Genomic DNA, 13,398 nt, shown 5'->3' with positions numbered 1-13,398 from the left:
TTAAAGAATATAAAGCCTAGAAAACGTAGGCTACGCTGTTGGTGGGCTGCCAGACAAAAGTTAATCTACGCTTTCTATGCTTCTGGCGGGCTCCGTGTCATTCAAATCTCGTAATCTCGTTTTGGCACAGGAGGACTAATTAGCTATTCTCGAGATTATCTCGTTCTGGCACATATTGAGTTAAAAGACTTAAATTGTCATGTCATCTGCCCCCCCCCCCCGATCACAGGTTGAGAACCATTAGGTCTGTAGGATGAAGCAACATTCTCCTCATCATCTCTGATACTCACATTTCAGCAAAAAGGTAACAAACACAAACAACGCCTCGTTTTCAGACTGACAACCATGCATTTTGTGTGTGTATGTGTGACTATACAATTGTGTCCAATTGTTTCCAGCGTCCCCCGGTGGTGGTGTGTGTGTGTGTGTCGGGAGGACTGGCTCGTGTAACCAACATTCACGGAATTGCGTATAAACCTTTCGAGTCGAGTCAAAGTAACAAGCGAGGGTGTTTGTGCCCGGTGGCTGAACCAGGTAGCCTATTGCACTGACCGCACATTCCTTTGTGAGGACCAGGCAGAGGTTTCGAATCCGAGTCCCGGTCGGCGTCACATCTCAACGATTCTCTCTGCAACTCGGTTGGTTGTCTCCCTACAGCCCCACTATCTGAATGAAGCAGAAAATGCCAAGAACCAATCTTTAAAAAGGTTTTTGCAACGGCAAAACAATGTTCAGCATGGATGGTGTGTGTTTTTCTTCATCCTAGCATGCTCTAGGTTGGACCTGGCAGAGTCATATACTGAATGTAAAAGAGTTCTGTCAATGACATGTCTGATGAAATAAGAAATTTGACAAAAAGCCTGCGTCTGTCAACGCTACGTGATATCTTACAAGGATACGGTATTGCGTTCTTTTCAGTAAAGCATCGCCTTAACCAATAACCATAAGAGTTCCTGGGAGACGAGAATGATGCCATATATTTCCCATGTCAGAAGTCTTGTCTGGTCCACTGGCGACAGTAGTGAAATAATTTTCTGTTACGTCTTATAAATATAAATATATATAAAAAAAACTTGATTCAAGCTTTATTTGGCTTGTGTGATGTCGTCCCCGCCACCCCCGAGAACTTCCAGAGAGTTAGTTTTTTGCTTTTTCTTCTTTGTTTTCCCTTTTTTTTGCTTCAAACATCATGTACACAGTCAGAAGCCTCGGGACAGCGAGCTGGAATCAGACTACATATCGGCCTGTCGCCGTGTGTGCCAGCAGCACTGTGTATCGTGAAGTTTGGATGACAAAATACGTGAAAAAAACAACCTTGAAGCCGACGCTGGATTGGTTTCCTCAGCTTAGATGGTAGATGTGTTTCCCTGTACAAATGTTTTGTACATTTTGGAAACGGCTAGCACTCATTTGCGCCTCTAGCTCTCTGTCCCAACATTTGGGCTTTATTTGTTTGTTGGTTGCCTGTCAGAAAGAGAAGGACTGGGGATCCTCTTCTCGTCCTTCCCCTGTGTGTCTTTCTTGGTTGTCCTGTGTGTGCCTGTCCTGTGTGTCTGTGACTGTGTCTGTCCTGTGTATGTGTCCTGTGTATGTGTGTATGTCCTGTGTGTCTGTCCTGTGTATGTGTGCCTGTCATGTGTGTCTGTGACTGTGTCTGTCCTGTGTGTCTGTCCTGTGTATGTGTCCTGTGTCTGTCCTGTGTGTCTGTCCTGTGTATGTGTGTCTGTCCTGTGTGTCTTTCCTGTGTATGTGTGTCTGTCCTGTGTGTCCTTCCTGTGTGTCTGTACTGTGTGTCTGACCTGTGTGTCTTTCCTGTGTGTCTGTCCTGTGTGTCTGTCCTGTGTGTCCTTCCTGTGTGTCTGTACTGTGTGTCTGACCTGTGTGTCTGTCCTGTGTGTCTGTCCTGTGTGCCTGTCCTTTGTCTGTGTGCCTGTCCTGTGTGTCTGTCCTGTGTGTCTGTCCAGCGGGGCTGTCCAGGGAAGGGGCTGACCTCAGGACGGCTGAATGAGGGACACAGAAGAAAACATCATTAGCCTCATAGCCAGGGGTCATCAGGGCCATGCTGGCTTGTGGTGGACATTTTTGTCACGACATACAAAATGAGTATTACCACCAGAAACACAAAGAGCTACAGTAGCCCTGAATGACCATAACAGGTCTGTAACTCTGAGAGTGAGGACCCAAATGGACCTTTACAGGTCCATTCAGTTCCATTTGTACACACTCAGAGTTATGGTGGTCATTGAAAATAATTTTTTGGAGAACCACTATACCAGTGGACTCCTAATATGCCATATATAGTGTCATAGTAAATATAATATATAATATAATATATAGACTAGTGTCATAGAAAATACATATTCTGAAGAAAACATTCTCCAGGTCTTATGATCAAAATAAGACATTATAAATAATGGTGCGTAAAAAAGAAAATCTAAAATGTGCCATGGACTAGACCAAGTCTTTGCCACGGATACAATTGTCCGTATTATGGACATTATTTCCATCTATAAGGCCAAAACAGCAGAGAAAACAAACAAACAAATAAATAAAAATGGCCCCAGGGGATGGAGAAGAGAATGATAATGAGGAGGAGGAAAGCAGGTGGGAGGAGGTGGATGTGGAGGAGGAGGTAGAGGGCTGGACAGGAAGTGACCTACCTCCTCTCTCTCCTCCTCTTCACCTCCCTCTCTCGCCACGAATCGGACAGCCGACTGGCTAGGGAAGCTGTTGAAGCGATGACCTGACTGGCTGCCTGTTTTTAACTGCATGCAGATGCGCACGCACACACGCGCACACGCACACACACACACACACACACACACACACACACACACACACACACACACACACACACACACACACACACGAGTTCAAATAAACCCGCCTGGTAAAATAATCTCTTTGAGAACTTTACATCACAGCAGTCTGGATAGAAGCTATGAGGGTATTAGTAGTGCTTCAACCAAGTGGTAAATACATGTATTGATAACCGGGTGCATGCATTAGTTCCGACATACCGACAGTCCGACGGTGTTGTCGGATGTTTGGTATGTCGGATAAGCGTCTGACCCCCCTTGATGATAGCACAGAGAAGATGATTTTCACATCTCGCCCCTTCCTCCTGATAACCGGGCAGCCTTCACTCATTCATATGCAATGAGAGGTGAGAGAGGCGAAGCAAGGCAGGGGAGGTGGGCCACAAGACACAAACATAATGCGTAGGGCAACGAAATAGTCAGCGATGTCCCTGGGTAGAGCACTGAAGTGTGATCATTTACACATCCTACATCGCGTTTTTTTCTCTCCAACATTCTGAGTTCCCATAGACTTTTCTTCACTTTGATCGCTTCAAATAAGAACTGTGTTCCAAAAATAAACAAATGATCCCAGCGATTTCACTCACATCGATATTAAGAATCAACTGACTGTGAGAAATCACCAATGTGATCCCTACTCGCTTGTATTGGCTAGTAGGTGGAAAAAAAGAGTACAGCGCAACTCAGGTACGTTTTACTAAGTGGTAAAACTGAACAGATATCGATCCATTCCAAATATTATCAAAGTGTTCTGAGGCACCCCTGGACTTGTCTGTCACGGCACCCTATAGGTCCACGGCACCTACTTTGAGAAACATTGCCAGTAGGCTACCCAGAGATCCACGGCCATCTCACCTTGATGAGGGGGTTGATGACACCCACATTGGCACTGGAGTTGAACACCTTGTTGAAGCCCGTCTCTCTGTTCACCAACTCCAGCTGGTAAAACTTCTTATCGTCCTGAAAGAGAAGGGCGGCTTTGAGGCTGTGGGCCAATGACAAGTGGACAGACCTCGTTCTTTTAAGGCTGTGAAGCAATCACAAGTGGACAGACCTTGTGCTTTAAGGCTGTGGGATAATAACAAGTGGACAGACCTTGGGTTTAAGCACACTTAAGCGTCAAGAACTGCCTAGACCAGACGTCTCTTTTGGCTGGTGGATGGAAATGACGCTCGTCTGCAAAAAAAAAACGGAAACGTTCAAGTCAAGTTGCAGCCGTGTGCGAGCGTCATTTCCATCGACCAGCAGTTTAAAGACCAGGAAGAGACGTGTGGACTTAGGCGCTTTCTTGCCGTGACAATGTGCCCGCGCCCCTTTTGCTTTAAAGCTGTGGGCCAATCAATCAAGACCTTGTGGAAAATTTCCCTCTCAACCTGCATTATTCCAGAGTCAAATGTAGTCTAGATGAAGACCTGTAGAACACTTTAATGGGTACCGGTATTTCACTTTCAAACATGTTTGGGATAATTTTATCGTCTACTTGGGCTTTTGTGATCACCCCAGACAGCTTTTAAGTTGCTCCATACAGGAGATAGTGTTTTTTCTATTTCTTTATTTTTATTGTATTTTATTCTGGGGGGGAAAACCACCAGAACCAAGAACAGGTGTTTTTGGTGTATCTATCATGGTTAAAATAGAGTTTGATTGAAGTTACAATGGGGCTTGTATAGGAAGGGGGCGTGTCGGATAAAATGAATGAAATATCAAATATCTAAACACTGAATCGAGCAACTGAAAAGCCGACGGGTGTTCACAAAAAACCTGAGTAGACGATAAAATGAACCCAAAACATATTAAAAAGTGAAACATCCCTTTACGGAGGTTTCTACAGAAGATGTTGTGTGACAGTATTTGGAATGTTTTAATGCATTGATGGCATCATGGCATACATATATAACTGTGATATTGTGACAACTTAACTGACCCTCATTGACCAGCTCTGAGTAGGAGACGGAGCTGGACAGTCCCTCCTGGTCTCTGTGTGTCTGTCCTAGACACAGACACACTGCAGTCAGAGGTAGCGGTGTAACACAGGACATGTTAAAAGGCCTATACATAGATACTCCAGTTTAAGGTGATCGCTAGCTTATCGCTGGTGGGATAAAATAGACCTTTTAAGGTGATCGCTAGCTTATCGCTGGAGGGATAAAATAGACCTTTTAAGTAAGAACCATTACTTAAAATAGTGTACTGCAGCGACTTGTCATAGGCCAACGCTGCTTTGATATAACAAGTGGTAAGAGATAAGAACTTCAGAATTCTCCAGGACCGACTAGCCTTCTGTCCTGCTTTCGAGGGGCGCCCCCCGGACGAACTGATATGATCGAGTTTGATTCGTGATGTAACAGGTCGTATTTACTTTTACTCATATTCATTTCGGGGGAATTCCCCCTGTGTAGCCAATAAATATATGCCAGTCTGAGGCTAATCGGTACCCCTGAGTTCTGCCTTTCATTATACAGTGGAATGATTTTAATAGATGCAAGCTTTGGGTAGTGGGTAATCTCTGTGTTTGCATTTGCCACCGGACACACACACAGTGCCTGCCACATCAACCGCGGTGTCGTTTTCTAAAGTTAGAAAACTACAACATCACGTCACCTGGCGCAGTGAATTGCTTATCACTGCTCACCCTGACACATCTCTCTGCTTTTACTGACCGACCACGTTCACTGTGCCGCTAGGTGCTAGCATTAGTGTAGTTAACCTGTGCCAGCGCCTGCGTTCACTTTAAAAGGATAATTTTCATCCCCACTGTAGCCCCCTGCATGCTCACTCTCACGCTAAGGATTGGCTATCATGTCGGGAGCGATGCGACACAAAGTCACAAATGACATCCGAACTTTGGATGGATGACGATCACCAAGGACAGCGCTCGTAGTTTCCGAGTTACGGAGCTTTGAAAATCCTGCTTGTAACCGAGGTAAAGGGAAAGGAGTTGTAGAGATCCCATAGCTGGTGGTGACAGAGGCAATGGGACCAATGCAACCGGACCGATGTTAAAAGCTGCTTAGGGGCTCAACCACTTCATATATGGAGTATACGGGGTACGAGTATACCTGGCTCATAACGTCCCATAGCTGGGGGGGTACAAATATATTTGTACTTTGCAAAAATAGAGTCAAGGACATCGTGAGTATGATGGCCTCGACTCATTATCACCTTTTTAGGCGATAAGGTATCACCTAAAAAGGGTGATAGCTTGTCACCTAAAACTGGAGTAGGTATGATCCGACACACTGCAGTCAGAGCTATAGCAGTGTACTTTGCAAGTCAAAGAGTACATGTTTGTGATGTCACTGATTACATGTCCCCAGGTTCCAGACCTCAACAACAACTCTAAGGTATATTAATGACATAGTTCAATGTTGAAAATGAGTGGTTTTCCTCTTTAACCCATTCTGGGCGGGAACCCCTTTTGGTTTTTTTTAAGCATTGTGTTATACTTTAGCTATTGAAAAATTGTGAAATGTGGCGCAAATCTTTGAATATATTCTTTCAGAGCGAGCGTTTTTAACTCAAATCTTTGCTTCTGGCTTGTCACTGGAACAACATATTTTCAGATGGGGATCAGCAGCCAATTACATACATTTTTGGGGGTCCTTGACATGAAAATGTTTGAGAACGACTGACATAGAAACATGGGTTTTTCAGAAAACTGTATTTAGAAGGCATTTTCCACCACTGGGTAAAGTGCCCGGCCCGCCCAGTGCCCACCAGGGTGAGAATTGTCACTGCATGTAATCCTACTGGCTGGGGCGGCACCTATCAGGGGGGAGTGTTGGGCGCAATGGAGGGGGCTCCTCATATCACTGGCAGGCTGGATCCATTTGGTTCCATTTGTACACTCTCAGGTGAGTCAGTAGGATACAACAGCAGTGGCAACAACACAGAAATGTGTGTGGGGAGGAATTAATTGCCATAACGGCAAAAAAAAAAAGAAGCTGTTTTAGGGGGTAAAAAGCAACACAAAGATAGGGATGTGCCGATGAGATATTTTGGCCGATATTGATATCTGATATAATTAATTGCTGTTATGGCCGATAACCGATATTATTACCGATGTCGATATGATCTGATTCTGTATTGAAAAATGATAATTTTGTGTTTGGGTGAGTGTGCGTGCGTGTGTATGCTCACCACTAGTTTTTTGACCAGGGACTCTCTCTCTGAGACCATGTCTTTGAGCTCAGCAATAATCTGTAGATCTTCTGGTCTGCTCTCCCTGTTACGAAACTTATCTTCTGTTCCCTCCAACCTGCACAGGGAGGGAGAGATAGATAGATAGATAGATAGATAGATAGATAGATAGATAGATAGATAGATAGATAGATAGATAGATAGATAGATAGATAGATAGATAGATAGATAGATAGATAGATAGATAGATAGATAGAGAGAGAGGTCACAATTCCAAATTGAAGTTGATGATGAATTGGTCAAACAAATAATAGCGAATAACGATTGAATTGTGAACTTTGGAAAACATGAATCCAATTTTTATTTCTATTTGTCTTTTAGGCTTCGTGATTAGAAATTGCACAGGGCAGACATGATAAGTAGTCGTACATTCTGCAGTTCCTACTCTCTGCCCTTAGATGGCACTCTTGTCACATCCAAAAAAGAACCTGATTAAGTCTGTCAGCAATAACGCTTATTGTATTCGTTTTCCCACCATAAAACTCACTTTATCACTGCAACCAAATACTACTCTGTATTACCTTACAGTGTGTGAAGTAATACAGATAATGTCATTATCTGGTTGTTAATTAGTCATTGTTTCAAATATCACACACACACACACACACACACACACACACACACATGCGCGGGCGCACACACACACACACACACACACACACACACACACACACACACACACACACACACACACACACACACACACACACACACACACACACAGAGGGGAGCGTGCGTACAGTATTTGCAGAGCAGAGATCTTGTCCTTCAGAAGGTCCTGGGCCTTGTTGAAGTCGGCCAGCATGATGTGTGTCTCCCTGTGGTGAGCCCCGCCCATCTCACCAAGCGCTCGCTCATGTCTCTTTACCAAGTCCTGCTCATGAGCTCTGAGAGAGAGAGAGAGAGAGAGAGAGAGAGAAGAGAGAGAGAGAGAGAGAGAGAGGAGACAGAGAATATTTCATTTAATCAGCACGTCTCACAGAGAGATCTCATAAAGTGCTCTCCATACAAGTGACAATAACAAAACAGGGTATTAAAGCAGTGGGGAAAAAAGGCTGTACATTTCATCTCAACCAGGACAACAACAACAAACATCCATACATCTGTCTTCAACCGCTTATCCGTAGTCGGGTCGCACACACGCACGCACGCGCGCGCGCACGCACGCACGCACGCACGCACGCGCACGCACGCACGCACGCACGCGCACGCACGCACGCACGCACGCACACACACACACACACACACACACACACACACACACACACACACACACACACACACACACACACACACACACACACACACACACACACACACACACACACACACACACACACACACACACACACACACACACACACACACACACACACACACACACACACACACACACTACACTATTTGACAGTGATAAATGAGCACACAAAAAAAGGAAAAATAAATACATTAAAAATAAATTTTACTCTGTCCAAAAGTCTTCATACTTTTCCCCTCTATGGATGAGAGGTGACAATACACGGTGCACAGTACAGTATTGTATCTGTTGAAAAACAGAAACCAAATCCATAACAGAGTCAGTGTACAGTATATGCATGTATCTCTCTCTTTGAGTGGAAACCTCATATGTGCACTAAACAAAACTGTTACTTTTCAGGACTGAAATACAAAAGTAGCTCTCTCTCTCTCTCTCTCTCCGTGTGTTGGTTAAGGCAGGGGGACACATGTGACATCATGATATGATGGTAAAGGCAGATGGCTGCCCACCATACAGCTGATGTCAGAGTGTTCTGCCAGTTAAAGGAAAGGTTTGTCCATCGCTGCCATCACAAACAATAGATGCTTCCTCAGGCCGGTGTGTTGAGACAACTTGTTGTGATTTGTTGCTGTGACAAAAAATGGAATTGAAATTGAAAGATGATGATGTTGTGACAGGCCCTGTCAACCCTAATAATGCCAGTGAGGCGGCAGTCTGGAGTGATCCAGTGTGTGTGTGTGTGTGTGTGTGTGTGTGTGTGTGTGTGTGTGTGTGTGGTGTTGCATTATCATTCAGTCTGACTAATTGCACACTAGGGCTGACCTCGATTAGTCGAATAGTCGACTAATCGATCGGAACGGGTCTCAGTCGACTGACCACCTCTTAGTCGATGTTCATCAAAAAAATAAAAATAAATATACAAAATATTGTATATAAAAATACAATATTTACAAAAATATACAAAAATATTGTATTATTCCACTAGGTCTGTGGGGGACATAAACACATTTGAACATTCTGACTGTTCAAATCTCCAATGTGCATGTGGAGTGTGTCTGCCTGTGTCTGCAATGTGCCACTGCCTGTGACTTGAATCGCACAGTGCTGGCCTGATAGACTCCAGAATCTCAATCTCACCTGCTGTGCTCAATCTGGCTAATGACAAGCCTCTCAGTCGATGTTAAAAAAATAAAATAAAAAAAGTATTTGTTATTGATGTTGTGATGGTTAATTATGATGATAATTAGTTGAGCTGTGAATAATATCAGGCCAGCGCACTGTGCGATTCAAGTCACAGGCAGTGGCACATTGCCACACAGGCAGACACACTCCACATGCACATTGGAGATTTGAACAGTCAGAATGTTCAAATGTGTTTATGTCCCCCACAGACCTAGTGGAATAATACAATATTTTTGTATATTTTTGTAAATATTGTATTTTTATATACAATATTTTGGGGCAAAAAAAAAAAAAAAAAAAAAAATCTTTTTTTTTTTTTTTTTTTTTTTTTGGGGTGGGGGTGCTCAGTCGACTATTAGTCGACTAACAGCAAATTTATTCATCTATCAGTCGACTATACAAATCCTTAGTCGGGGACAGCCCTATTGCACACAGAGGGAGGGAGAAAGAGAGAGAGAGAGACAGTTCCTAAGAAGTGCTACATATAAATGCACTGTACTTGGCCTGGGATGCGGCTGAGCGGTCCAGGCACCTAGGCTGGTAATCCAGCCTGACGGCGTGTCAGCCGAGCCCCAAAAAAACCTGAAATCTTATGCTGGATGGGACGCTGGATGGGACGCTGGATGGGACACAGCTTTTTGAAAGTTAATATCTCGGATTCTCGTTTTCGGGTCAAAACAAGCTATAGATTTGCGCCTCATTTCTCAAAAAGATATGATCCTCGCTTACAAAAAGTATGTTTTGGGTGGATTAAATGACATTTAAAGTATGTTTTGGGTGGATTAAATGACATTTAAAGTATGTTTTGGGTGGAATAAATGACTGATTGAATCTGATTTTTTCTTCCTGACTGGGAGTTTCTGGCCTTCAATCTAAGAGCCTCCCTCGCCCATTGAGTTATGTGTGGCGGCCTGCGCCTAGATGGGGGACAATGAGTTAATGAATGTAGTATGTGCAGGATGTCATTTACATACAAATGTGAGGGGCTTCATTTATTTGACTACATTTTCTTCTATAGTTCATTTTAAACCAAAAACACTCTCACACACTTTATAAAGTACAAATAACTCAAAGCTGCACTCAAGTACAGTACTTAAGTAAATGTACTTAGTTACTTTCCACCACTGGCCGCCGTCACACGATCTCACCTGATCTGGTGGTTGGCCTCGCTGCGCACCCGGAGCACCTCCTTGCCCTTGAGCTCCAGCTCGCGCGTCAGCGTGTCGATGGTCTCGTTCAGCGAGTGAATCTCGTGGTCCAGGTCCGTGATGCGGTTGCTGCGGCAGCACACCTCCGCCTGCAGGTCTGAGATGCGGCCACGCAGGTCCTGCTCCTGCGAGGGAGGGGGGGGGGGGGGGGGTATAGTCAAGCTCAAATGAACGCATTCTGACCTGAGATCAGATTCATCTCCATTCATGGAGGTCCAAACCTCCATTCATGGAGGTTTCCACTGGACACACACTGGTCTGATTAACCCATTCTGACCTGAGATCAGATTCTAAAAATGTCAGTCGTTCTTCGATTTTTCAAAAATAGGGCCCCCATGAGGATTTTCGGGGAATTCCTAAACACCTCTTGGACCTCTCCCCCCCCCTGCAACCGCACTGAAGACAGTCAAGACACTGTCCTACACCGCCCTCCCCTGGCTAAACCAAGCAGCAGCAGTGGTTGTGTCGGTGCTGTGAAACACAGACAAGCCGCGGGGGGGCGGCACGGCACGGGCCCCCATGAGGATTATGGAAACTATTCGTCCCTGGCCCAGGGTCTGACACCATGAATATGTAACTGCAAACTTGGTCAGGATGTGAAAACAAACAAACCCCCTGAATACACACTATAGCATACTGTATAGGTACGTATAGTAACATTATGCAAATAGTTTGGTGCTGACCACGTGGGGCTAAAAATGTATAAGTGGGAAAGGCAGTCTCTGTCTTTCTTTACCACATCTTTTATTTTAATAATATAAGCAGTGGTAACGTGAAAAGGCCCGTAACTAAACACATGCATGCTCATGAACGTGTATTTATATGTGTTAAGAGTAAGACACACACACACACACACACACACACACACACACACACACAGACGGATGGGCACGTGCACACAGAGGAAGGCTTGAAAAGAGCTTAAAGGACGTAGATATTGCGGTGCGGTCGATTCTGCTGTAGTCATCAGGGAACCACACAAGTCCTACATACTGTAGTTAACTAGGTCACACAGGAGGAGAGGGGGAGGGGAGGGGAGGAGAGGTGGAGGGGAGGAGAGGAAAGTAGGTGTTTGTGAGGAGAGGAGAGAGGTGAGGAGTTCTTATCTACTTTTCACCATGCATTTCATATAGTGATAAATGCAATCACAGGTCGCATTTTGCTATGAAAATGTGCATTTCCCGTCAGTCAGTCCGTCCGTCCGTCCGTCCGTCCGTCTGGCCGGCGTCACGCCATTATGGTCATGCCTTGAGATATCACGTGACATCATCAGGGATGGAGATCACTGACGTAATGGCGGCAGCAAGTAATCAGATCGTTATGTATTTCACATTACAGGAGTCGCCGGAAAAAGGTCGCCGACTAGGCATCATACACTGTAAGATGCGATCCAGACCCGAATACATAAAGGCTACAAACATATTTGTTTTTGTATTCCAATTAATTTTGACATTGCACGTGTACACGTGCAGGATGCCGTGATACAAGCGCGAGACAGACACAGGACGCCACCCCCCACCCCTCTCGTGCACACACACACACACACAGGAATAGGCTACATACATGCAGGGAGAATGTTTGTGATAGCGCGCCGCCGTAGCCTACGTGCGAGGAGACAGGACATTAAATCTTGATTGTCATTAAATAATTCTCTGTCTCTCTATGCGCGTGCACACACACACACACACACACACACACACACACACACACACACACGAGGTGAAATGCGTAACAGCAATATTGGGCTAATATAGCAACCAATATGTACAACACAGGGATTTACCAACGGAATAAAGGTTATATATCTTATCATCTGATCATTATCGATACAGTCGACAGACAGACAGCGTTGCTGTGAGCAGTGAGCACAGCTGTCCTGTGCTCTCATTGGCTGCTCTCATACAGGCCTTCTGGGGGCCCAGTCTCAACCCAGTTCATACTGTATGATGTCCGGTAGGCGACAGAGTCAAATATCAAACCTGCTTGATATTCAGAAACGCTCGGCAAGCACTTTTATCGCCGCTGGATCTTCTCGCTGCTCCTTTCACAAACAGCGAGCAAAAACTCGGCGATCAAAGCCCAATCTTGTGGAGTTTTGTCAGCGAGTGCCAAAAATGCTCCCCGACAGCATAATCAGAGCAAATATCGTACAGTGTGTACGAGCCATTACTTACAGGTATCTCCCAGCCTTCCAGGCCAGAGTGTGGCGATAGTGCCAGAGTCACTTCTTTGTGTTAAGCCCATATATATGGTAATGCCCATATATAGATGTCATCAATATTGGCCAGCAACTCTGACCTCAAACCTCAAACCCTTTGATCTCCATGGAGCTGACATTCCATTATGTTGATCCTTCCCCATCTGTCCTTTCTTTTCGATGTCTGTCTTTGGACTGATACCTGTCCATTCAAACTCTAGATTAAACATAACATGCCACGGTCTGCCACCGAAAAATAACTTCCCAATGTTTCCATAGCTTATTCGTTTTGCGTCAAGGAGCGCTATGTGTACAACCCACCTCTTCAGACTCCATCTTAGCCCGTAGCACTTGCCGTAGTACTGTTTAAATAGAACATTTTAATTCTGTGCTCATAGTATTATCATGCTCTGATGAAGGCTGCATAGCCGAAACGCGTTCCTTTTTGGTGTGTGCCAATAAAGAAATGGAAATGTGAGTACCTTGTCCCCCGCTTGTTTAATTTTTGGATGTGCTACATTTTTGGAATTTTTA

General features: G+C 44.7%; 1 protein-coding gene across 1 annotated transcript in view; it reads right to left on the bottom strand.

Annotated features, from left to right (window-relative positions):
- Nucleotides 1-1,803: 1,803 nt before the first annotated feature.
- fam184aa (family with sequence similarity 184 member Aa) overlaps nt 1,804-13,398 on the bottom strand; it is a 40,971-nt gene continuing 29,376 nt past the window's right edge. Inside the window, exons 15-19 of the mRNA XM_080758680.1 lie at nt 10,608-10,792; nt 7,760-7,906; nt 6,960-7,077; nt 3,675-3,779; nt 1,804-2,000 (exon numbers count right to left, since the gene is read on the bottom strand). Coding sequence (XP_080614806.1) covers nt 1,992-2,000; nt 3,675-3,779; nt 6,960-7,077; nt 7,760-7,906; nt 10,608-10,792 — 564 coding nt within the window. The 3' untranslated portion in view covers nt 1,804-1,991. The remainder of the gene's footprint in view (nt 2,001-3,674; nt 3,780-6,959; nt 7,078-7,759; nt 7,907-10,607; nt 10,793-13,398) is intronic.

This window comes from Protomyctophum bolini, assembly GCF_963924005.1.
Source record: "Protomyctophum bolini genome assembly, chromosome: 24".
Lineage (NCBI taxonomy): Eukaryota > Metazoa > Chordata > Actinopteri > Myctophiformes > Myctophidae > Protomyctophum > Protomyctophum bolini.
The sequence above is the reverse complement of the archived record's forward strand: the minus strand, read 5'-3'. Positions and strand labels throughout refer to the sequence as shown.